The 27,951-nt window shown below is 38.6% G+C and overlaps 2 protein-coding genes across 2 annotated transcripts in view; both read left to right on the plus strand.

The window, feature by feature from the left end:
• The window catches only part of LOC135468564 (choline O-acetyltransferase-like), a 57,519-nt gene extending 54,271 nt beyond the window's left edge, over positions 1–3,248 (plus strand). Inside the window, exons 14-15 of the mRNA XM_064746929.1 lie at positions 1,348–1,485; positions 2,808–3,248. Coding sequence (XP_064602999.1) covers positions 1,348–1,485; positions 2,808–3,248 — 579 coding nt within the window. The remainder of the gene's footprint in view (positions 1–1,347; positions 1,486–2,807) is intronic.
• Positions 3,249–7,907: 4,659 nt separating this feature from the next.
• Positions 7,908–27,747, plus strand: LOC135468645 (choline O-acetyltransferase-like). The gene is given in 16 exon segments (XM_064747052.1): positions 7,908–8,000; positions 10,554–10,748; positions 11,693–11,811; positions 11,936–11,991; positions 12,964–13,139; positions 14,841–15,018; positions 15,380–15,396; positions 15,779–15,870; positions 16,743–16,917; positions 18,636–18,693; positions 19,790–19,847; positions 22,502–22,624; positions 23,230–23,368; positions 23,597–23,659; positions 24,658–24,795; positions 26,153–27,747. Coding segments are annotated over 16 exon segments (2,121 nt in total). The 3' UTR covers positions 26,594–27,747.
• Positions 27,748–27,951: the final 204 nt, after the last annotated feature.

The raw sequence follows: 27,951 nt of genomic DNA on the forward strand, positions 1-27,951 counted from the left end.
ACACATTTACGATTTAATATAATAGATATGCCTCCACATGACGGTGTAATACAATAGCAATGTCTCCACATTGATGATTTCATATAATAGCGATGCCCCCACATTGATGATTTAATATAATAGCGATGTCTCCACATTGATGATTTAATTTAATAGCGATGCCACCACATTGATGATTTAATATAATAGCGATGCCTCCCCATTGATGATTTAATATAATAGCGATGTCTCCACATTGATGATTTAATATAATAGCGATGCCTCCACATTAATGATTTAATGTAATAGTGATACCATCACATTGATGATTTAATATAATAGCGATGCCTCCACATTGATGATTTAATATAATAGCGATGCCCCCACATTGATGATTTAATATAATAACGATATCTCCACATTGATGATTTAATATAAAAGCGATGCCCCCACATTAATGATTTGATATAATAGCAATTCTACACATTTACGATTTAATATAATAGATATGCCTCCACATGACGGTGTAATACAATAGCAATGTCTCCACATTGATGATTTCATATAATAGCGATGCCCCCACATTGATGATTTAATATAATAGCGATGTCTCCACATTGATGATTTAATTTAATAGCGATGCCACCACATTGATGATTTAATATAATAGCGATGCCTCCCCATTGATGATTTAATATAATAGCGATGTCTCCACATTGATGATTTAATATAATAGCGATGCCTCCACATTAATGATTTAATGTAATAGTGATACCATCACATTGATGATTTAATATAATAGCGATGCCTCCACATTGATGATTTAATATAATAGCGATGCCCCCACATTGATGATTTAATATAATAGCGATGTCTCCACATTGATGATTTAATGTAATAGTGATACCATCACTTTGATGATTTAATATAATAGCAAAGCCTACACATTTACGCTTTAATGTAATAGTGATGCCTCCACATGAGGGTGTAATACAATAGCGAGGTCTCCACATTGATGATTTAATGTAATAGCGATGCCACCACACCGTTGGTGTTAAAGCATGGGGTTCAACAACAGCCAAATAAATAAATAAGTTAACATTTAACGTGGAACGTTTAAAACTCAACAATTTTAAAATACTGAAATAGCGATACCGCCACATCATGGATGTAATGAAATAGTGACATCTCAACGAATTATGGATTATTGATGTAACGAAATAGTGACGCCTCAGAGAAATAGGGATTATTGATGTAATGAAATAGTGACGTCTGTTTATTTAGAGAAAATCTGAATTTAGACATAATCTATATTCGGGTCAGTCGTGAAAAATGTTTCGTCAGCTTACGTGCCATTTTCATTTGTAGACAATTCTCGGACACGGCATTGATTGTCATTTGATGGGACTGAGAGAGATCGCCAATGAGCTCAACTTTCCCGTACCGGAAATATTCACAGACCAATCTTACATCAGCTCTAATCAGTTTACCTTATCCACCAGCCAAGTAAGTGAGGCCCGACAACCTTACTGACATAACCAGTAAGCGAGCGCTATACCGGTATTTATTCATCTGAGCCTCCGCGATCAGATTTGTTCAGTACAGAGGTAGGTGTGTCCCGACAATCTTACTGACGGTAGTAAGGGAGTGGTATTCCGGTATTGCATCCATCTGATCTTCCGTGGCCGTGCGTGTCCACCGGAAAGGTAAGTGTAAAAGTCAGGATGTCTAATCGTCAGTTCGGTTAATCTTTGCATTAATCTGAAGCATCTGAGTTTCAGTGATGATACAGAATTCATAAAGATTGGCTGTACCGAAAGTCACAGAAAACACAGTGGTTTACATCAGGACAAATCAACTTTATCGTCCGATTTATATTCTATGCGTCGTAACAGACATTGCTTATCATCAACTACAATGAACGCTCCTGGTCAATGACCGCTAGAGCATTTTACAAAACGTTCAGCACAAATGACCAGAAGCTAAGAACGTCTATAAAGTAAGATATACCGACAATATCATGTTTAGCGTGCTATCGCAGTACAGTGTGAAGAACTACAGCACGGAGAGTAGAACTAGAACAGTGACGACAGTGTGAAAGGTGGGGAATGGTCGTACGTATTTCCGGTGAAATCTGGCCTCTTGTCAGTTTACCTTAGTCAAGGTTTTATTTCGACTGTTCATGTATATGTCTAAACAGTAGCAACGTAGACACCCCCTAGCACCATGGCTTAAGTAGAAGTAGGTAAAAAAATTTATTGATGTTAGCTGCAATTAATTATTCGTCACTTGTCCAGAATCACTCAAAATGCCGTGTTGTAATCATGTTTAATAGATAATCAGATTAAAACAATGACCTAGGAAAAGGGCAGTTTTTCCAATGCGATCATTGTGTGTTAACGTCCATCTCACCCTGGCTTCATCTCCGGTCGTAAATTGAAAAGTGTTCCAGCAACCAGCGAATTATCGTGGGTTTCCCGAGCCCGGTTTTCTCCTATCAAAATGCTGATCGCTGTCGTTTAAGTGAAACATTATTGAGTTTGGCGTAAAACTCCTGTATAAATAAATAAATAAATAAATAAATAAATAAATAAATAAATAAATAAATAAATAAATCATAATCTTTCTGTTGGTGCTTTATATCCTTTATGCTTATGCAGGAGAGATTTTTCCAATACTTTTTTTCTTCATCCTTTGCTCATCCCTCTTGGAAAATAGACAACAAGTTCATAAATATTTGATTTATTTATTTATTTGATTGATGTTTTACGCCACATAAATATTTGAGGTATGTTACATGATGTTTGTTTTCTTCATGCCGTGTTCAGGTACCCACGACGATGGACGATGCGTTCATGTGCTACGGCCCGGTTGTCCCTCACGGTTACGGAGTCTGCTACAATCCTCACCCCAACAACATCCTCGTGTGCGTCTCCTCATTTCATAGCTCTTCAGAGAGTGGCTCCGAATTCTTCGCATTGACTTTGGAAAGCAGTTTTCTGCAAATGTACGAGTTGTGTATGAAGCTCAGTGCTGGCAATGCCGATAACTATGCAAAGCAGCGCGTGAATGGTGTTTCCAGCAGTTCTTTAGCGTCCACTGACGCTACCAGTTGTCCACCAGTTAACGGGATCAATGGGAAACCTAACTGCCCGAAAAATGACTTGGACTCATCAAACGTGTGTAGTAACGGGGGTGTGGCTGGAGACAGTCCACGCCGGAACAAGCTGATGAGACAGAAGGACCGGAATTCTCTAGACCGGAAGTAGTGGGTTCACGGAGAATTATGTGCACATGTTAAAACTGTGATGAGATGTTAGGTTGTTATGGTCAGATTAATACGGCTTGTTAATTAGGCTGTAGGATAAAATTCATATATATGACAATGGGTTAAGTAAGGTGTAGTTAGATTGATTGTTCCTCAAAAACCTTTGTCGTCCTACTATGGTGCTACATATAACACCGGAGGAAATCCATTACAGCAATAAACATGAGACAGTTTTTTCATTTTGTTAACGACAGTTGTGAAACTCCTGGTGGTGATTTATCGCAGATTCTTCTGCAGGGCTCGGGAATGATTTATATATGTCCACGTGGAGCTGACAGTTATGGCTATTTTTCACAATGATTAAGCTGTCAGACAATTAGACATTGCCGTAGTTAATCCCCGTTTCGCCTGTTACTAAACAGGATGTAATTCTGTACAAGCAGAGCACGTGTTCAGTCGGCTTGTTCTCAGTGATACATATTGCATGTGAGGAGGCATGCAGTTTTTGTAACGTACATGATGAACTTATTGTATTCCGCAATGTACTAGTCAAACTTCCATGGGATCACATACACCTCGGGCAATTTAAACTGTCTGTCGTAAGATATATTCTGGAACGATAAATAATCATTGCAAATGTACTTGGTTTTGTTCCAGATTGGGGAATATGTTGTATATCAATGTTGACGGGATAGTTTATGTAGGTCTACATGACAGATGATCAACAATGACGATTTTAACATTTTTTATGACCAGTACTATTAATGTTGAATCTTGGCTTTGTATGTATTTACCTGTTAAACAAGTAACTGTTATGTAAGCCGTCGGATTCGGTTGGTACGGCTCCACAATCTTGTTTACCATTACAACTGGATTGTTTGTTGAGGAGATTACTTGTAAGGAGTAATCTCACGAACTAATATATCTATTGATGTTACTCTGTTGATATTACTAGCCTAGTGGTAATGCATTCTTCATCCTATTTCATCTATTACCGTTCTATAAACCAAACTTTAAAGGATGTTACAAGATGCTTAGTAACTTTAAAATCATCTTTTTTGTTCTTTATTGTTAGAGTTATTATCACTGGAATAACCTTTTACACACTTCTAAAGTAATATTACCTAGAATTATCACTAAAAATCCCATATATGAATGTTAATTACATTGCAAGAATTTATTCCAGTTCAGTAATGAATATAGATTTTCATTGTTCAAAGCTGTACTGGCTGCTGTCCGATCAGTTTGATATTGAATATATTTAATATGTGATGTTTTTGTGTATTGCGGTAGACGCCAATTAGAGGCATGGAGACTGTGTAGACATACACACGGTGTAATGAACTCGCCATGGTGAGTGGGGTATCGGCTGGGAATCACTTGCCAGTTTCTCACCTGTGCCTCTGTAATGTACATGCTTCATTAACTTTACACCAGCCGTTTCCGTTTGATTTGTGGTAAAATATTTATAAAAGAGAAATTAGCGAGCGCTTATGAGATCTGCCATTACGACTGAGTGGAGCCTGGCGATGATTTGTTGAGAGTAAGTCGAACCCCAGTCGACACACACATCTGTGCTCGGCTTTATAAACCCCTATGAAAAGGAAATAAAGCGGTATTTTACACTTACAACAAAGCAAACATGGCCTACAATTATTTATTTCCTGCATACGCCTCATATCAAATTAAGTTTGATTGTCTAAGATGGCTATCAGCCAAGATTTATGAGAGACTTAGAGAAATTCAATACAAGGAGCGAATGGAGGCCTGCCTACAGGAATATCGATATGATTATTAAAACATGTGTTTTCCCTCAGATACAATTAACAATGCCTGTTTTTTGTTAAGCTATCGTTTGAAAGTGATATTTAACAATTTTAACGGTTTGATAAGTTGAAAATGCCGAAATAAAAACATAAATAACTTTTGAATATTCCGAATACAATAAAAACATTCTGACTTGCCGTAAGATATGCCTCAAGAAATGACATCCATGTTTGAGACTTACAAAATTTATATCGCACGTAGGCGTTTTGTACATTGACGTCAACGTTTACCATCCTTGTGTGGAACTGTGGTTTCCTTTCATGTTTAATTAAATACACCAATGAGTTTTTTAAATTATGAAGTAAATTTGCCGCTGGGCGAGAAACATTGGTCATAAGAAATAGAACACAACGAAAACAACGACATTAATTGCAAATGCCTTGTTTAAAAATGCATAGTGAAACTTAACTTGATCTCACAGAACAATTCAAACTTTTCTGAAAGATGTCATTCCGTCTTGTTTGGCGTTCTCACATTTTAGTTTACAGTTTTGTGGTTTGTTTATGTGTTTGCTGTAAGACGTTATAAGATGCCTCTTTGTCGTCATCAGTGCTTAATCAGAGATGCCAAGTTGCCAGGACGCGGAATCTTCTCGACTAGGCCTGTAATTTACTCACTCTCCTACAATACGCGGATTGTGTCCCAGAGGCTCCTCGGGGCTCAAAAAACCCGATCGCTGTTAAACAGGGGGTCTGTGAGGACAGCCAGTCTGAAGAGGCAATTCGACAAGCACTTGGAGAGAGTGGAGTAGAAGTGACATGGCCAGAACACCATCCAGGATTGGAATGTAACGGTCACGTCTTCCAGCAGTTTGCAATTGTAAATCAAAACTAAACACACTGACACTTCTCCACATCCTCCCCTGCTTTCACACGCCTAAAGCTTGTCTTTTTTCTGGTTGAAATTAGAATTACACTGCAACATCATTCAAGACTTCTTAAAAAATCCCTGAAATTGGCATGGAACTTCGAGAGTTATATGTGATGACATAATGAAGTATTTCTGGTCATCCTATCACTGGTTGAGACGACACCAAACTAATGACATTTCCATGTGAAACGCACGAAACTGCGTGTATACGTGGGGAACGCGCTGTTTTTGTTATTATGTGCAATCAGAAATAATCCCTTGAGGGGTTAGTTTTGATTCCTGTGCACCAAATCACGCGAGAGGAATTTGTGTTAAGCGGAGTTATTCCCCTTTAAACTTCCAGTAAACATATATCTGTTCACGAATGTCGTTTAATTCGCATTCACAAACCATGTATTCATATGGTATCCGCCATTAATATATGTACACTCCATCGGGGCAATTTATTCATTATTCAAAAGGGGAATAGCTATAATTTGCCTTCTTGCATCCTAGGCTAAAGAGCATAGTGTATGAGTGACGTTTCCTGTTTATTTAACGTGGCGTATCTCATGGTTTCGGGAGAATTCCAGATTAAAAGTTCATTTATGAAAAAACAAATGACTGTAGTCAGTTAGCGCTATTAAAGCACTCGTCTGAAATAACTAAAATCATATTATTTGTGTTGTCCCGAACCTCTGGTCTTTCAGTGTGTTGATATACATTGACGCTTTTGTTTTCAAATTCTGCTTCTTCAGGATAATGCCATGCCAAAGACACCTGCAATTATGCCCACTCCAGTCATAGTGCATTGGCACAGGCCACCCAATGTGTGTCAAGTGATGAATTAATAAGGTATTGGATATGAATATTAAGCAGTCCTAAAATAGTTGTAAACTTCACGAGATAAACGCGGATTAACAAAAGGTTGCAAATATACTTAATCCCTGACTTCAGATTAGCAGTGTCTGATTATAGTGTTATCTTTCATTAAGACCTTTCCTAATCTACAACCAATGCGGTCGCTGTGAGTTCAAGTCCAGCTCATGCTGGCGGCCGTACATGAGAAGGTCTGTCAGCTACCTGCGGATGGTCGTGGGTTTCCCCCGGGATCTGCCCAGTTTCCACCCACCATAATGCTGGCTGCCGTCGTATAAATGAAATATTCTTGAGTACGGCGTGAAACACCAATCAAAAAAAAAAAAAAAAAAAAAAACCTAATCTACACATTACCTTTCTGCATGCTGTATGGTACTGGTTACACCGACTTAAATAGCAGGTACTAACAATTTCCCATGGTCACTGTGAGATAAACCGATTATGCTGCAGGTTTTAACGCCTGCTTAACTCAAGCAGATTTGTCTTATTATACCTCACCAGTAGATTCTCTGTGTTGTTGTTTCGGTAATGCAACAAAACGTTATAGCTACACCACAACACTCAACGTTGTGAACGGGCATGGGAGAGCATCAAGCTTGGTGCTTAACGCATGCAACCGTAAACCTACCAGTTTGTTAAACACCGATTGTGCCAAGTCGATCAATCTGGGGACATCTCACTAACACAGGTGGATAAGTCACATACTCGTTCTGCAGATTCATTGTTAGTGATTGAGAACAATGTAGTCAAAGTATTCCCTATTCCGAAAGTTGTTTGTAAATTTGCAAACAGTTTAATGTGGGAAAATGTTCGTAAGGTGCACAAAGGTTACCGGATTTAACGTGGAAACGTATCTGTAGATATGGGTCGAGTGTCGCCTTTTTGCACTGAGCAACAAGAACGCCTCAGACAGAACACAGTGCTACTCCGACATGTGAGATGTCCAGAAGCGAAACAGAAGACCACCAGTTGTGTATCAGCTGACTCCTAGAAACACGAAGTAGACAAATGCTACCAAAGACCAAATGTTAAACTGCGAAAAGCTCAAATACAGCTGACACAGTCTTTAAGAAACAGTACAACTTCTCTGAGATTTTATAAGAACATGGGTTATCTTCAGAGAACTTGTAAGCCCAAGACCAGCACAGATACAACTAAGTTTTCCCGGAACAAAGACAAGACACACGAGCTTTCCCAAGTCAGGGGAACCAGCTCACGCCTACCCACAACTCCCACTTATGATGGAAACTGTGGTCCAGAGGGAGTCAAAACTGACTCAAACAAGCATGGCTATCCTCGAAAGAAAGCTCTAAAATGGACACACCCGGTTCCAGTTGCTTAAATAAGTACATAGTTGACCAGAAGCACTGTGCAGCTTCTGTGTACTAAGATTTCTGTACACAGAACAAACCCACGGACCCTGTTCAGCAAGCATCTCTTATGTCTTCTCAGATACGGCCCAAGAACGATCGTAAGGGATGTTAACATGAAAAAGCACGATTTTATTTGGGGTGCTCAAAGACATAAAGACCTCCAAAAACCCTGTATCAACATAATTAACCAGAAGCAAGAGTATCCATGTGTTTTAAAGAGAAAAGAGCAAGCTGATGGATATATATCTACCAGGGCACCGGCTGCAGATATCACCACTGTTGATGTCGTTGTTCACCACGACTGAAGAGACGGAGGGTATTTATCCGTCGCGAGGCGTTCCCAGAAGAATCTGCCGATCATGTGTGAAATTTCCAGTCCTATTATTTTAACACTTCACAGTTTGTCACGGCATCATTTATTCCTGAAATTTATAACAGCACAAATGAAATGCTCGTATAGACAAATTCCTGCTATGATCATCTATTACTCACACTCTTTTATCTTTTTATTGAATAACAGTCTGGATGAAGTTGGTTTCATCCTTTAGCTGATTCAAATCGCCCTGGGAGACCAAATGAAAACCCCGCAGACAACTGGGATAAACGAAGGTTGAGCAATCACTGGACACAAGGGAGTCTGCTAGCTGAACACAATGTTTTGATGGGCTTACGTTGCCAGCATAAATGGCCTATGATTACCGCCACAGAGAAATAAGATTTGGAAAAGGGACAACTTCCCAGTTGGAAAGATTAAGGCAATTCGATCTTCACCAGTTCTATTGATTGGGCAAACAATGTTCACACACACTCGAAGCCTTTGTGAATTGTCCATCCACATATCACCAACAAGGCCGTGTTTTCACGGATACAAATTTCGTGATTTCGGTTAGGCTGGAGTGTTTGGGGAAGCACTCCCGGATTAGCGGCTCAACAAGCCAGTCGGAACAGTGAGTATGTCGGAAAATGCTCCAGCCAGATCCTCCACTCGTGTCTTTTTTCACTTTCTAGATTGTTTGGTCTACCCCTCCTCTATATGCCCCCCCCCTCTCTTCTGCAGCACACCCCCAATCCCCTCCACCACTTGGAGCAAGACGCAGTTAGACGAGCAGCTTGGCTCGGACTATGTTGCCTTGATATACATGCGAATGATGAAAGGTTGGCCAGGGATGTCACGAGAGGAAAGCTAAGACAAATATCTCCGTCCGCCCAAATCAATGGTTTCTGAGACGGGGAGACCCTGCTTCTATCATGTCCGACTTCATAAAGTGGCAAATAAGATTATTTGTGTTGGTTGAACCGAGTAGCGAATCCCCCTTTCTATAAATGTCGATGACTCGGAGCCCCTGTTCGATTTTTCCTCCTCCAAGCCCACAATGTCCCAGCAAAAGTTGACCTAGGTTGCTCATCCATAGCCCTGTTTACACACAGCCTCTGCTTTATGGTCTTAGCATGCTCCCGCATACCATCCCGTTCCCTCATTTTCAAACACATTGGTTAGACTCTTCTCAGCATCCAATTGTTACATCAGAAGTGGAACGCGTTTGCAAAACACTTCAGAATAAGACTGTTTGACTGTGACCGCTCACAATAATTTGTGTTTAGTCCTAAACATGTTAAACATGCGACAGCTCTTTCCATTTTATATACTCACATCGTCAAGCATTCCAATGAGTATTATAATGTTTGTTGAGAATGAAAGGATTTTAACTCCCATGAAAAACACTGCTCCGAATTCAAAGTTGACTAAAGTGTTTCTTCTCTTCCGGTTTCTTGAGTATTTCCTGAATATTTGTTCAAATATTGGACCAATTCTAAGATGCAGAAAAGCAGTTGAACTTTTATTACATCCTTTTGACATTCAATATGCTATGACATTATTAACACAGTTTGCACCTTAACACCTTAACAAATCATTTTAAGCATAGGATGTATTAATATAATTTTCAACATGATTCATGCAGCAAATAATCTCAAGGAAGCTCTTGTTTTCTTACGATGGTGAAAATTGAAATTCCCTTCTATTTCCATGCGTGACATATTTTGAATATTATTCGTTTTGAGCACATTTAGTGTCAATAATAAATTTTAGTTTGTCAATAATTAATTTTAGTTTCATCTATTAAAGGTTGTTTCTCATATCCAGATCATGTTCATACAAATAGAGGCCAGAATATTGGTTCTGTTTTCAGTGATATTCAGCTGATAAGAAATATTTATAGCTTTATCTTCTTCGAATCGTCATTTTTCTAGAAATTCTAATTTTGGTACCCCAGAAAACAGAAATATCTTTTTATTAGGAGAAAAGCTGTTGTACACTGCGTTATATAAACTTTTATTTTATTTTGTTGTGGTCAATATTTCCCTTCTTTTTTTGTCAGAAAGCCTTGTCCAACTTGCCCGTCCCGGATCTTCAGTCAACCCTGGACAAGTATTTGGCCATGGTCAAACCCATTGTAGAGGAAAAGCAGTACGATATCACCAAACAAATTGTAGCAGAGTTCGGTCAAAAAGTAGGCGATGGAGAATACCTGCAAGAAAAGTTAAAAACATACGCTGAAACCAAAGATAATTGGGTAAGAACATATACGACAGGATGAATGAATGAGGTGGGCATTTTAGTTTAAGCCACTTTATCAATATGTTAGAAATAAATCGTACTAATAATGAGAATCAGTCTGTTTTTTTTTAGAGAGCCATGGAGACAACCTATAGGAAAAAGAAACATAAATGAACGAAGGGAAAAGTATTAACAATAAAACACCAGTTAAAATTCATACCACAACATAATAGCAATATCATGAAACTATGATATTTTGCGATGAATAAATGTGCTGATAAAATTAGATATTAAGAATTGAACCAGGAAATCACTAGTGTGGTACCTATTCTTACATCCAAGAATTCAAAGTATACTTGTCGACACAGAAGTAACCTTTATGTTTGACATATTGGTACGGTGGACAAGTGTAGTCTGCTTCAGCGCCTTGTGTAGAACCTAATCATCGACCAAACCAGGCCCTCCTTGAGATACTTTGCCCTCAAACATTACCATCATCTTTGCGATTTAGGTCTTGATCTTTGTCCACATGCCGACATGAGTGCATTGTGGCGGTTATGGCAAAAGCTCGGCTTTCGGGTTTTTTTCTTGGCACTTATACATCATTTTGATTTCGGGGCATAGTATTGCTTTGACAGAAATCTAATTCTTAGTATCGAAAAAGACAAAGATGGTTGGCCGTAATGAATCGATATGAGTAAAGTTTTGTGTTGGAAGCGCCGATGTTTATCTCCTGGCCACCAGAAGCGTATCAGTAAGTTGACGGGAGTTAATGAACGAGGCTGGGTTTGTATCCTGAATGGAAATAACCATTCCGTGCAAACAGCAGCCCAGTCGGCCTGCTTGGTGTACAAAGTTTTATATTTTATACACAAAGTTTTAGTTTGTATTTAATTTCGCAAAACACAGATATTATGAATTGTGATAGATTAATGTTTAACATGTCAATTTTCTGCACAGGCGTATAATTGGTGGTTAGACGAGATGTATATGAAAGTACGACTTCCTCTTCCTGTGAACTCTAACCCAGGCATGGCATTTCCGCGCCAGTATTTCGAAGATGAACGCGCACAGTTACGGTATGTCTCAGTTACCTGCTGTAATGACTTGTGTGTTGTTTTTAATATCATTGTGAAACAGCAACACAAAAACTTTCCACGAAACTTTTTAAACTAAATTTACAATTGGTGTTCCCCCTTACAGGTTTGCAGCCAGGTTAATTTCTGGCATTCTGGACTATAAAACAGTTATTGACGTAGGTAACTGAAAGGTTAAGCCAACTAATTAATAAGTGAATATCTAATCAGAACAATGTCATTAGTTTATAACGGCATGTCGCTAATGAGAATCTCTATGCTAAAATTCGCTGCGCATGTCCTCATTTAGGCCTCTTTCCCACTGTCCCCAATCCTCAGCCAAATGCTTCTGTCGGAAAGAATTTGCTTAGTAATTGTCTTGTCATATTGATTATCTTGTCCTAGTCGTCTTTGTCAAATGTTTCGGAAACCTTGCAGAATTGATGCCCGTTTAATGTCAAAAACTGGACACTATAATCATTTTACAATGTTATCCGTGTCCGTGCGGCGCCGTGTCATCAGCTTATGTCCACAAATCCCTAATGAATGACACATTGATAGATCCCAGACCGAGCCTCGTAACACCGTCTCTTTGCTGCTGTCCTACCGCCATCAAGAACGGACAGGATGGAAAATGGTCACTGTCGTCTCTGATGACAACCAACGCTTAACTCGGCCATGTCCTATCTGTCTTATTTGTCTGGCATCACTGTTATCATAAGATAACATACAGTCTCTGCATATTGTCCTGACCATTCAGAAGTTGTTCTATCGGCTTGATATATCCCACAATTTTTATGCGCTCAGAAAAAACTGAAGCCAGCCTGGAGGTCTAGAGTTTCCAGTTATGGTGGCACTGGACTTGGACAACACTTCATTTTGGCTGTTCACAATATTACAGCTCTCCTGGGGCGAAACTGGGCGGCAGGAATAGGTCATGGTATTCTGATCTGGGGGCCAAAATGTCGCCAGCTGACATCAAAGTTATCTTGACATCGCCTGGATAGAGCTCGACCCATGACTCCTATCCCTGGGATATTAAAGCAGAAAGTTTCCTCTAAATATACCGATCTGCTTGACCCGATTAATCGATTGTCATACATGATGGATGTAACATGGTATGGATGAATATATCATGGATTTGTTTTAGGCGAGGGCTGCCAATAGATCGAGCCAGGCACCGTGAGAAAGGCCAGCCGCTGTGCATGGAACAGTACTACCGACTGTTCACTTCCTACCGGGTTCCGGGCAAGGGCAAAGACAGTCTCGTGGTGGACGCCACAAACATTTTACCCGAACCTGAACACATTGTGGTTATCTGTAAAAATCAGGTACTCTGTTCATAATCTGAGAACTTCGCTAAGGCTTTACCAAGTCATCCATGTCAGCAATCATATGACTTACCGCCAAATGATTCCCTAATTCACACAAGTATGAGCCATTCACCACTAATGTCAAATCCCAGCGAAGACTGACAGTCATTTACCACTTGTAAACCACGAAGACCAATTAAAGTCGCAAAACTTTTTTCCAAAGCAACTTAAAACATCAGTTCCAAGGAAAATATACATGTAAGAAATAATATAAAATGACGGCATGTATTAAGCTTTCTACCTTTATCAGAGAGTCGATATGATAGACCTTGTTTTATAACATAAATAATAATAAAACTTATTTATGAGCACTATAATAGAATATAAACATAAACCACTTTACAGGTTACATTCGGATGGTACTTTTTACCCAAGATCAAAATTTAGTACCAACCACTTTCTCTGATCTCGGCCTATAATACACAGAAAACAACAAACCGACGTTGTTTAATTTGTATCGAAACCTTCGCTTCACTGACAGAGAGCCTCGTAGCTACTGTTCGTGATTACATGTAAACTGAAGCCGAAACAAAAAAGCAACCTTCAGTCAAGTGGATGTACATTAGATTTCACCCTTATTCATGCCGAAAATTCGTGGGAATGGCATTTTTGATGGCAAAGTGCTTTAACAGAATAATAAATCTTTATCCACGGCAACAAAGAAAAGAGTTCATCATGCCCCACAGCAATTGTTATCTTAAGTTTTCGAGGACAGATGTCTTCGATGAAATGAAATGATATATTAATGAGCAGTATTTTTGGTGCAAATGTTTTTGTGAGCTGCAAAGATAAATTACTTGGCATGTTTCGCTGTCTTATTTCTCCAAAGACTTTCTTCTCATTTCTCATTATTATACACTCCTCGGTCATCAGTAATCCTGGCAATCTGAAGACGCCTTCTTCTGACTAATGAGACCTAATGCGTTTATCTCTAATGAGGAGCTGATGGAGTGAGAGAATTGCACCATCGTCATCATAATTATGGAAATCAACTGCATTCATAACGCAACGACACAAACATATGACAGCGTGGACAGAAAGAAAACAATCACCGACATTATCATTCATTTCCTTATAATTGGACGAGTGTTCCATGCTATTAAACAAACAGTGTTACGTAATTCTCAGGTGTAGTTGTAAAAACATCTCGGGAAGTTTGCAATCTAAGATTCTCTCTAACAGGAATTCAATACATCTATTAGTTTACGTCTGAAAATCTATCGTGAAATAAAGATTGGACAATGAAGTAGACAATGCACCACGAGAAAGATGAGAAATGTATATATAAAGTGCGTCATGTAATGTCAATGAAAGCAAATGTTGTTATTTATATTTTTGTGACAATGGACTTGACAATATAATGGCTGGGTCTTATAAAGTCGTGCGGTTCAGTTTTAGTGCATAGTTAGTGACTGAATATCAAAGTTTAAGTGCATTATTACGGCTATATCACATATACACATTTTTCCATCAATAAGAAGGGCATATCTTCCTACCACAAATGCTATTAAAACTTTTTGTACTTTAAAACTTATGACGCGCGCACTCTTGTAATTAACTCTCCTTAATTGTTTCCCATAATGCGTTGGTTGAGACTAAAATTTCTTGATATAGACACATGGTGCGTGAATGTAACTATGTGCTACATTTTTCTTTCAGTTTTTTGTGTTGGATGTTGTAATCAATTTCTTACGATGTACACAAGACAATCTTTTTACTCAACTTTCCCGAATTGTGAAAATGGCCGAGGAAAATGAAAGTACATGTGATCCTATTGGAATCCTCACGTCACTCGGGCGGGATCAGTGGGCTACTGCGCGCATGCGTTTGATGGAAGGTAAAAATTGTCAACAGTCTCTCTTAAAAGGAAATCTGCCCCATTCCACCCAATGCCTTGTTTATCTGTACGTAATTTAGTTTGATTGTACAGAACCTCGAGCACATGTGTGTCATGTGAAATTCAGCCGTTTACTTCTTCTTTTTGTATCAAAGAAATTGTGAGATTTATTTATTAGTAATTTGTTTTTATATTTGTTATGTATTATTTATTGGTGATTTATTATTTGTGGGTATCTTAAAGTATATTCACTTAATCTACATCCACCATGACGTTTATGGACAGAAAGACATTGGTAGAGCCCAAATTCCACCACACCGCCTTCAATAATTTTTTTCAGTAGCTCTTCTATTCTGATGAGATTCTAGTGAGAGAATAGTTAGGAGTCCTTGCCGGTCGCCTGGATTAATGACTTCTCTTCAATAGCAATTCACTAATGAGATCAAAGGTTCGAATTCAACCTCCCCTGATTTTGCTGTTGGTTGAAATTGTGCGGTGCTTTCTTGTCGCCACCAAATAAATAAAATATCCTTGATTACGGTGTAAACACCAATTACATGAACAAGTAAATAAACTTTTCTAGCGTGAGGTCTTTAGACTACTCGATCATTGAAAGCCTCCCTGATTTATGAATCTTACCGGAGATGAAAAACGATGATGGCCTTCTACTTCTCTGGGTTGCTGAAAGGATCTCACTCTCAGCAATATTGTACATGTGTTTTGAAGTGACATTGTCTTATTTAGTTCTTCTTCCCCAGAGTCTACCAATCTTATGGAGAGGTGTATACTCGTGCTGTGTCTGGACTCAAGCGTACCAAAGATGAGATACAGACGATCCTACTTAAACATATTATCTTTTCCGAAAGGTAAAGTGCCTAATTTCTGTAGTTCCAAACACTGTATTCCACCTAAAGTATAATATGTTACAATGCACTTTCAGAAGCACTTTTAAGTAATCATATAAGGTGGGTGAATCAATTAGAATCAAGCAAAATACGTCACTTGAAAAATGCTAAACTTTAGGTGAAATGCTGTCTCTCTGTGGTTTTCTGATTTCAGTTCAATATAATAACACAAGCATAGTGCAAAGTGTTTTTTTTGTTGCAATCTGTCGGTCAGTGTTGTGTGGAGAGAACTGTAGTGGACAGCTGTATACCAGTAGGGGAGACAGAAAGATTAAACCCACGTATTCTCGCACACGCCGTGGGTGTAAGACGGAGGAACACCGGGGACAATCAGGGGTTGTTATTACAGCGCTTTGCTCGCCAATATCATCGCAATCTTACAGTTTTGACTTCATTTAATCGCTAATTTGGCTGAGCTCTCAACTCCGCTGATCAGTTTGCTACTGATGAAATGAGGGGTAAACTCAATTGAACAGTCTGCGAACGGGATTGGGCGGGTGTAGGTGAATTTTAGCGCTCATGGTCGAATTAGATTTTCCCGGGCAGGGGCACACATTGTGGAAAGAAACAAAAAGCGAGAAGTTGCCTGGCCAGGGCTGCATCAATCTCAGATCTGCCGGTCTGTGGGTTTTGAGGACAGCCGCTTATTAGATAAGCAGATTGTCTTTGAAGGTTGGGTGAATTATAAACTATACATGCCTCGTTCATGGCGTGCGTTTGACGTTGCCAGTTTAAAAAAAAACACTTCATTAAATATATGTATGAATTGGAAAGCGACCTTTACGCTAAAACTATCTGTAGTATTCTTAAAAAGTTTACATCGAAAATTAAAATCTTTTATGAAAATATTAATTCAGGCTAATTAACTGCTTTGTGTTTTTGTCTGCAGCTTGTGATTGAAGAGGACGGAGCCTGTGGTTTGAACTATGAACATTCTCCATCTCAAGGCATTGCTGTGGTTCAACTCATAGAACATCTCCTCAAGTACATGTGAGTATATAACCGCCAAACGGCAATATATCCTTTTCGTCAGAATGTATTACTGAAATGTGACTTTACCTCCCACGGCGATACAAGTCAAAAACCACCATAGAGACAATTAACAAATGACACAAGCTAGTCAGAGTTAGGCATCTTCCTTAAGTTCATCAAGTTCTTGACAGATCTCATTCTGAGAAATAGCCCCCCTTTGGCGCAATGCCAAGTTCTGTTTTCAGATGGCGTGGGAAGATGTTAAATACATCCCAACCCATGGGCAAGCCATCGACTGCAGACCGGAAGTGCAACATTCCAGGCTGAGAAAATTCCTTAAAAATAGCAAACTTTTGAACGGGTTAATTGCATGTTTTCTTATTTCATATCAAGCATCACATCTCTCGTTTTATTTTCTCTCTTAAACACGATTACAGTACTAAAATAAATTATGTGTCAAAAAAACTAAACGTCTAGACGACAGATTATTAACAGTAACGATAACATTATATTTACATCGTGATCCATATTCACTGGTCATAACTATTTGGCAATGTTAGTGAACAATATTAGTGGCAATAGTCACAGATATTTCCAGTGCTAGTCAGCAATTTACAACCAGTCAGCTGTTAGAAACATCCTTGAGGCATTTTAATAATGCTCTGTAATATTTAATATAATGAAAATTCATTCCATAGTATCTGTCTGAAACGTTTTAAATTTACTATAACATAACACTAACATGCTGTTCGCCTAAACCGTAAGCTGAACAAAGGGCTGTAAGACTTGTAAGAGTTGATATCTGTCACCCATTTCTCAACATTAAATCTGATATTGACAAAGAGCCCAAATTCTGTTGCGCGAATTTATATATATTGTATCAGATTAGTTCCACTTTTCTGATATAGGTAAACTGGTTAACGTTTAAAATATGTCCTCTAGTCGGAAAAGATGTGTACCAAAGTAACTTTTTCCTTGCGTAATTAATACCCGAGGCTTGTGAATGTCTGGGTTTGTGTCAAGTATCGGTTGTCGATAGATCCTCGAGGGTAACTGCTCGTGATATAGAGGGCTGGTAAGCATATTTGTTTACCCAGATTAGGGAGGGTTACAAGATGTGTTTGAGCTCACGTCGGCAAAGTTACTCTCCCGGTCACACAAGCCTACATGTATCTATATCCAGATTTATATAAGACAATGTCTAGTGTGGACAGGTGACGTAAACACTGAAGGAAGTCTGACAGACGACCAATCGATCACTGTTAGAAGCCGAAATTTACCTTCATCTACGGCTGTCATTGCCATACTTTATCTTTAAACAGTGTCTTTACTGTTTTAAACTCATCCTTGACAATGGTCATAGTTTAAACTAATAGCATTTTATCTCCAACTAGCGCTCTATAGAAGAACTTTTTTCTCTTATACTTCATTTTGGGGTGCATTTTTGAAATGCCCCTGCTTTTTCTCTTATCCTTCATCGTGGGGGATATTTCACATGTCTTCATGAACTAAAGAAGCATAGAGAGGAATTAACCAAGATAATCAAACTATGTACCATTTGTTCCGTTCTGCTTATAATATACGAGAATGTATCGATTTATGGGCGATACCAGTGGAAATAATCTCTTGAGTAGACTTCTTTCAGAAAAGTGGTGTCAAACAATTAAATTTGTTCCCACTTCTGTAGCCTGTGCTTTCGTCCAGTTCATGCAGTCTTCTATGTTTTTTGATTGTATGGAGGAGGTGAGAACGCGACGATTACCACGGATGCAGTCAATATGTGAGTTGCCTTATCGCTGTAATCTCTACTGATATCCTACAGGATATCAATATGGCCAAAACTCAAATTGACAGGTATATATACAGTATGTTTGTTGTTTTACGCTGGTTAAGTACAAGCTGTATTTACATTATACCACTGAACGGCGTACGTCATTGAACCGGTTTGGTTTTTCTCTGAATATATGTGAATACTTCTTGCTGAATATTCTCTCCAGTCCGTTAAAGCGACTTGGGTTCAAAAAGAATATTTGCAGATGAGATTTGGTTTTTCATGAATGACCTATCCTCGACGGAAGATTTTCAGAGAAGGCATTGGCAAAACTTTGCAGCTACTGTGTTTGGAATAGACATGTTAATAATGTGAGCTTTGTTGAGTAAATACACTACTTTGCAGACAAGGAACAAGGTCTAGGGGTAATGTATACAAGTACCTGCATGATTCGGAATTTGATCAGTGCGTATTTTGTTGTGAATACTAAATTGCCTTTTGGCAATTTAATGGTGAACATTAACATGTGTGACGAAAAGCTCCACTCCAATTTGTTGAACGTAACGCCCCACAAACGGATTCATGAGAGCAGCTGACCGCGCTATTGGTACTAAGCTTCCACGAACAGCAAGAACCAGTGAATGTTGATGGCCAATGCAGATTGAAGTACATTGAAAGAAATAGTTTTAAGACCTTGTACATGGCTGAATGCACTTTTATCTTCGTCTGAGGCAATCTAAATGAATGTTTACATCTCACACGTTTCTGTAAAAGAGCAAATCTTCCCACCTCACAAAGAACAAGATCACCACAGGGAAATGCTTAAATACCATGCTTCTTCATTACAAACGTAAGTATTTTATGGAATTACTCTTAAATTACATTTTAAGAGATTACATTACATTTGAAAGCTATGTTAATAACGTAGGATCTGTGGCTTGTGGAAAACATTTGACTGAATAATAAAGCTAGAATGAGAACAAAAAGAAGTTAATTTGATTCTATCGACCCCTTTTGGGCGCTAACGACGTATTAATAATATTAATAATGGCAAGGGACGAATGGCCCCTTCAACAGATCCAATACAACTAAGGATTTAAGGTATACAAATTCTTTGGTGTAGATTTTAATATTGCCTGGCCCAACAGTTCTATGAAATTTTACCACGTACAATTAAAGATGTGAGTGAACTGATAATATGGTATCAATCAAACACTGGAAACGCTTAAAACAACTAACTTCCCAGGGGAAGAATTGTGTTACAACTGATTTGCATAGCCTCGCCAAATAAACTTCACACACGCTCTGCTTACCATTTGCTAATATCAGTAGTCTTATTCTTTTTCTCGCATTTTGGTATTTTAAATTCTTTTAAGTAGTTTGGAAAGTTTCGGCTTGATAGTTTAAAAGTAGATTAAAACCTGAGCTCAATTTGTCTACTAGTGATATTTTGTAGAAATACAGGAGAAGTCAAGTTCGAGTTCATACTAGGAAAAGTCTTGTGAAGAGTGTTAATGCATGCGCATCTTGTATTAGAACAACAGACATATTCACTTGTTGCGTAGCGTATTGTGAGTTAAGTTGGTCAACACTTTGTGAATAAAGTTGGTCAACACTTTGTGAATTAAGTTGGTCAACACTTTTTGAATTAAGTTGGTCAACACTTTGTGAATAAAGTTGGTCAACACTTTGTGAATTAAGTTGGTCAACACTTTTTGAATTAAGTTGGTCAACACTTTGTGAATTAAGTTGGTCAACACTTTGTGAATTAAGTTGGTCAACACTTTGTGAATAAAGCTGGTCAACACTTTGTGAATTAAGTTGGTCAACACTTTTTGAATTAAGTTGGTCAACACTTTGTGAATTAAGTTGGTCAACACTTTTTGAATTAAGTTGGTCAACACTTTGTGAATTAAGTTGGTCAACACTTTGACATGACGAATACTCGATTGAGTTTGTTTAGTGCCCCGAATCTCGCTAAAGCTCTGACAAGTACCATGTTCCAGAGTGAGACTGTGACGAGTAATCTGTAGTGAATATAATGTAATAGCTGCACGCTGTGACGAGTATTCTTCACATTCTTGGGACAAATGGTCTGAATAGGGTCAATAGTAAGGTCAGTACTGAACAGGCCTTCTATACAGGGAGTTAAAGTACTGGCGAATACTCCACCAGCTTTTCGGCACTCTCAGTAAGCCTTCAGATGGCTCAGTCCCAGTCCGCTCCCCAATCTCAGAACGCAGCATTGATTGATGTGAATACTTTTTGCCATATAAATCAGGAGAACAGGTTCTCGTCCGGAGACAAATTGTTCGGATACCTGAATGAAGGGCGAGAAGTACATGTTTTTACTGATTGGTTAGATCACGCAGTTGACTACTCTTTCAATCTATTTAATCGAAGAAGTCCATGGGGATTTATTTCAATTGGGATCGCTTAGCTGAAAACCTGTATTCTGGCGATATCCCGCACCAGACAATTAAGGGGATTTCAGCCGCCAAAATTAACAAACAAGCCCGGACCATTTTGAAACGAGTTGATTGACAAGCCGATCTGGTTAAAGGGTGGGCCGTTCCTGGAGTTTAGTTCATTTATTTTCCTGGTACGGATGTAAATTGGCTAGAGGATGCCATTTAGGGGGACACTAATCCAACCCATCTGTCGATTTCATTAGGCCGCTTGCTCTAGCTGGATTAAATGATGAGCTCCTCAGCCAAGTCAGGTCATTGACGTCCCAACTGACCAGAGAAGAATCATCCAATGAATCGAAGAGAATTTAAATAATAAGTTTTCTTCCCAATATGTCTTGGCCGTTCAGTCTTTTCCACGCTGAAATAACAACAATATATCAAACGTCAATGACGTCACGGTGTGGCCCTGCTTCGCTGCAAGCACCCGCGTTTATTATCATTTCAATACAGACAATGTCTGGCAAACCTCCAAAGGTCCCGCCAAAAATAAAATAGTTCAGGCATTCATCAAAGAAAAATTTATATATTCAAACCATCTTGGACCCATGCAAGAAGGGAAAATTAGAAAATTCTCGTTTTTCACCATCAGGAGTAGAGTAGAGATAATTTTCGATGTGAAACGGACAAATTCGTTCTTGCAATTATCGAACCCATTCATTATATTTCAATTCAAGCAACATGGCGTTAATGTTTGGTTGGTGGGCGTTTATAAATATTGAGCCTATATATTCTGTATATACCTCTATTATTCTAGCTTTCCAGACCTTTACTCTGTTCGATCTCAAGAAAAGTTATTTGAAACAGTTGAGCATTAATAAATGAATAGTGAGAAAATGTGAAGAATTTATTGCTGGAGCACTTGTATACCTCTGCTTGATGATACTTGATCAATAGATCTACATTATTGATGAACTGTCAGTATCTTAATATGCGAATTTTGTTCGACCATTCACAAATGTCCGAAACACTTTGTTGTGTTTCACTTATGAATAGATTTAGGAGGGCTTTCGTTACATGTACATTTTGTTGTTGTTGAATCATGAGACTCTAGAAGGTTCCATGGTGAGGTGTGCACAGCTCAGATACCATTCATACTCCGTTAGAGCGTGGGTTCCAGTTACTGAACAACTAAACCAGATTATGTTCATGGAAATATGGTATGTTGTAGATAGGAATGTTATTGTCTCTGCTACGTTGCTGTTGGCGTCCCTAACAAGTCGTTGGTTCCAGCGACTTCCCTAAACCCTCTGATCTCTGATTATATACAAATCGATTCAACAATATGGTTGAGGTTGCCAGCAAATCAAGCATAGTACGCTAGTTTGTGATCGATCGTCTTACTGTTTTTCTTTCCGTTATTTTAGGTTGATAAAGAATCTGGATTTGTACTTTCTCCGTTTTTCTAAGTTCGGTCGAGAGTTTCCGAAAACACAAAATATGAGCCCTGACTCGTTTTTCCAATTAGCGCTGCAGCTGACTTATTACAAGTAAGTATCGTGTTTCTGTGGAGTTCAAACAAACCGGGCGGTTCACAAACAAAAATGTACACGAACTCCAGGTTTGTTAGCCTTTCCGCTAATTACATCAACCAGGTTTTGTAGACGTTGATTCAATGAACTCCGATTTCAAGCCTTTGTTCACAGAAGTAAGAGCTGGAAATTCTATTTGTTGGACATTTCATGGTTTTATCTTACTGGTGTGCAGTTACAGATTGACATGCGTGCTCATGTCAACTTGTATTACCTGTACAAACTACAATTTACCAACCCGTGTCTTATCGATGGAACGTACAATCGGTATTTCGCCAAATTACCATTGTTTTAAGGTATGGAACCAGTGAGTTAATTAATTCCATTTCTTAATTAAATCACTGAGTTGTTGGTGAATAGCTACTGGTCAAGGACATTTCAGGATAGAAGAAAATATGAAATGAGTGAACTTTAAGCGACAGTAAACAACACACACAGAGAAAGGTTTACACCGAAGATTTTCCGTCGGGACAGAAAAGATATCAATCAGATCAATGTCTGTTGACATCTTATAAATACCATGACTAAATATACGCCAGTTAAACATCTGGTTAATTTGGCAGGGTTCACGGGCGTTTAGTGTCCACCTACGAAAGTGCGTCCACCAGACGTTTCCGGTTGGGGAGAGTAGATAACATCCAGGCATGTTCACCTCCGGCATTGGAATGGGTAAAGGCAATGGCTGGAGAAATAGAGGCCACGGTAAGGATGGCATTGGATGGATGGCAAAATTATAACCTTGACAAATATCTGGTAACTGCTCAAAGAGTATAAATACACCTACGTCATAACGCTAATTTAACACAGAAAAGTAAACAGAAAAGACAGGTTGTTTTGTTGAAAAAAATGTTTAAACAGTCTGTCGTCAACTAAAAGTATTTCTGGCTACATCTCCATATCTTATCCTCAATATTACATCGTATATCACAGGATGAGGAGAAAATGAAGTTGTTGCGAAAAGCCATGGCCTGGCAGACAGACATTATGGTTCAGGTGGGTTTTACGAGCTTTTCTTTTACCTAATGGTCTGAGCTAAAAGTTCTCATCCAAGTTATTACAGTTTTAGAAGACACAGAGAATGTTTTCGGTACATATCAGTTGGGATGACCGTAAGTTTAATTGTGACATCTAATTGTAACTTTCAACATCTTTGTTGAAACCATACTTCTTTAGGTGATTAATCGGGAAAGACACAACAAATGAACACATATCACAAGATCATCAACGGTAATTGTTGCTACCAGCAGAATACTGATTTAATATAATATTGATGCTTCCACAATGTTAATGCAATAACTTACGGAAACCACTGCAATGCTTGTGTAATAGAATGATGTACTTCCTAATGTAATGAAATAGCGATGCCTCCACATTGATGATTTAATGTAATAGCGATGTCTCCACATTGATGATTTAATATTATAACAATGTCTCCACATTGACGATTTAATATAATAGCGATGTCTCCACATTGATGATTTAATATAATAGCGATGTCTCCACATTGATGATTTAATGTAATAGTGATACCATCACTTTGATGATTTAATATAATAGCAAAGCCTACACATTTACGCTTTAATATAATAGTGATGCCTCCACATGAGGGTGTAATACAATAGCGAGGTCTCCACATTGATGATTTAATGTAATAGCGATGCCACCACACCGTTGGTGTTAAAGCATGGGGTTCAACAACAGCCAAATAAATAAATAAGTTAACATTTAACGTGGAACGTTTAAAACTCAACAATTTTAAAATACTGAAATAGTGATACCTCCACATCATGGATGTAATGAAATAGTGACATCTCAACGAAATATGGATTATTGATGTAACGAAATAGTGACGCCTCAGAGAAATAGGGATTATTGATGTAATGAAATAGTGACGCCTGTTTACTTAGAGAAAATCTGAATTTAGACATAATCTATATACGGGTTTGTCGTGAAAAATGTATCGTCAGCTTACGTGCCCTTTTCATTTGTAGACAATTCTGGGACATGGCATTGATTGTCATTTGATGGGACTGAGAGAGATCGACAATGAGCTCAACTTTCTCGTACCGGAAATATTCACAGACCAATCTTACATCAGCTCTAATCAGTTTACCTTATCCACCAGCCAAGTAAGTGAGGCCCGACAACCTTACTGACATAACCAGTAAGCGAGTGCTATACCGGTATTTATTCATCTGAGCTTCCGCGATCAGAGTTGTCCTGTACAGAGGTAGGTGTGTCCCGACAATCTTACTGACGGTAGTAAGGGAGTGGTATTCCGTGGCCGTGCGTGTCCACCGGAATGATAAGTGTAAGAGTCAGGGTGTCTAATCGTCAGTTCGGTTAATCTTTGCATTAATCTGAAACATCTGAGTTTCGGTGATGATACAGAATTCATAAAGATTGGCTGTACCGAAAGTCACCGAAAACTCAGTGGTTTACATCAGGAGAAATCAACTTTATCGTCCGATTTATATTCTATGCGTCGGAACAGACATGGCTTATCATCAACTACAATGAACGCTCCTGGTCAATGACCGCTAGAGCATTTTACAAAACGTTCAGCACAAATGACCAGAAGCTAAGAACATCTATAAAGTAAGATATACCGACAATATCATGTTTAGCGTGCTATCGCAGTACAGTGTGAAGAACTACAGCACGGAGAGTAGAACTAGAACAGTGACGACAGTGTGAAAGGTGGGGAATGGTCGTACGTATTTCCGGTGAAATCTGGCCTCTTGTCAGTTTACCTTAGTCAAGGTTTTATTTCGACTGTTCATGTATATGTCTAAACAGTAGCAACGTAGACACCCCCTAGCACCATGGCTTAAGTAGAAGTAGGTAAAAAAATTTAGTGATGTTAGCTGCAATTAATTATTCGTCACTTGTCCAGAATCACTCAAAATGCCGTGTTGTAATCATGTTTAATAGATAATCAGATTAAAACAATGACCTAGGAAAAGGACAGTTTTTCCAATGCGATCATTGTGTGTTAACGTCCATCTCACTCTGGCTTCATCTCCGGTCGTAAATTGAAAAGTGTTCCAGCAACCAGCGAATTGTCGTGGGTTTCCCGAGCCCGGTTTTCTCCTATCAAAATGCTGATCGCTGTCGTTTAAGTGAAACATTATTGAGTTTGGCGTAAAACTCCTGTATAAATAAATAAATAAATAAATAAATAAATAAATAAATAAATCATAATCTTTCTGTTGGTGCTGTGCGCCGTGTTCTGAATTGTTTTCTGCACCATCGTATCTACTAGTGTACATCTTCATAGTTCTTATCTCTACATGTATATCCTTTATGCGTATGCAGGAGAGATTTTTCCAATACTTTTTTTCTTCATAGTTTGCTCATCCCTCTTGGAAAATAGGCAATAAGTTCATAAATATTTGATTTATTTATTTATTTGATTGATGTTTTACGCCACATAAATATCTGAGGTATGTTACATGATGTTTGTTTTCTTCATGCCGTGTTCAGGTACCCACGACGATGGACGATGCGTCCATGTGCTACGGCCCGGTTGTCCCTCACGGTTACGGAGTCTGCTACAATCCTCACCCCAACAACATCCTCGCGTGCGTCTCCTCATTTCATAGCTCTTCAGAGAGTGGCACCGAATTCTTCGCATTGACTTTGGAAAGCAGTTTTCTGCAAATGTACGAGTTGTGTATGAAGCTCAGTGCTGGCAATGCCGATAACTATGCAAAGCAGCGCGTGAATGGTGTTTCCAGCAGTTCTTTAGCGTCCACTGACGCTACCAGTTGTCCACCAGTTAACGGGATCAATGGGAAACCTAACTGCCCGAAAAATGACTTGGACTCATCAAACGTGTGTAGTAACGGGGGTGTGGCTGGAGACAGTCCACGCCGGAACAAGTTGATTAGACAGAAGGACCGGAATTCTCTAGACCGGAAGTAGTGGTGGGTTCACGGAGAATTATGTGCACATGTTAAAACTGTGATGAGATGTTAGGTTGTTATGGTCAGATTAATACGGCTTGTTAATTAGGCTGTAGGATAAAATTCATATATATGACGCTGGGTTAAGTAAGGTGTAGTTAGATTGATTGTTCCTCAAAAACCGTTGTCGTCCTACTATGGTGCTACATATAACACCGGAGGAAATCCATTACAGCAATAAACATGAGACAGTTTTTTCATTTTGTTAACGACAGTTGTGAAACTCCTGGTGGTGATTTATCGCAGATTTTTCTGCAGGGCTCAGTAATGATTTATATATGTCCACGTGGAGCTGACAGTTATGACTATTTTTCACAATGATTAAGCTGTCAGACAATTAGACATTGCCGTAGTTAATCCCCGTTTCGCCTGTTACTAAACAGGATGTAATTCTGTACAAGCAGAGCACGTGTTCAGTCGGCTTGTTCTCAGTGGTACATATTGCATGTGAGGAGGCATGCAGTTTTTGTAACGTACATGATGAACTTATTGTATTCCGCAATGTACTAGTCAAACTTCCATGGGATCACATACACCTCGGGCAATTTAAACTGTCTGTCGTAAGATATATTCTGGAACGATAAATAATCATTGCAAATGTACTTGGTTTTGTTCCAGATTGGGGAATATGTTGTATATCAATGTTGACGGGGTAGTTTATGTAGGTCTACATGACAGATGATCAACAATGACGATTTTAACATTTTTTATGACCAGTACTGGTAATGTTGAATCTTGGCTTTGTATGTATTTACCTGTTAAACAAGTAACTGTTATGTAAGCCGTCGGATTCGGTTGGTACGGCTCCACAATCTTGTTTACCATTACAACTGGATTGTTTGTTGAGGAGATTACTTGTAAGGAGTAATCTCACGAACTTATATATCTGTTGATGTTACTCTGTTGATATTACTAGCCTAGTGGTAATGCATTCTTCATCTTATTTCATCTATTACCGTTCTAGAAAACAAACTTTAAAGGATGTTACAAGATGCTTAGTAACTTTAAAATCATCTTTTTTGTTCTTTATTGTTAGAGTTATTATCACTGGAATAACCTTTTACACACTTCTAAAGTAATATTGCCTAGAATTATCAGTAAAAATCCCATATATGAATGTTAATTACATTGCAAGAATTTATTCCAGTTCAGTAATGAATATAGATCTTCATTGTTCAAAGCTGTACTGGCTGCTGTTTGATCAGTTTTATATTGAATATATTTAATATGTGATGTTTTTGTGTATTGCGGTAGACGCCAAGTAGAGGCATGGAGACTGTGTAGACATACACACGGTGTAATGAACTCGGCATGGTG

Source organism: Liolophura sinensis, chromosome 1 (assembly GCF_032854445.1).
Source record: "Liolophura sinensis isolate JHLJ2023 chromosome 1, CUHK_Ljap_v2, whole genome shotgun sequence".
In the NCBI taxonomy this organism is placed as follows: domain Eukaryota; kingdom Metazoa; phylum Mollusca; class Polyplacophora; order Chitonida; family Chitonidae; genus Liolophura; species Liolophura sinensis.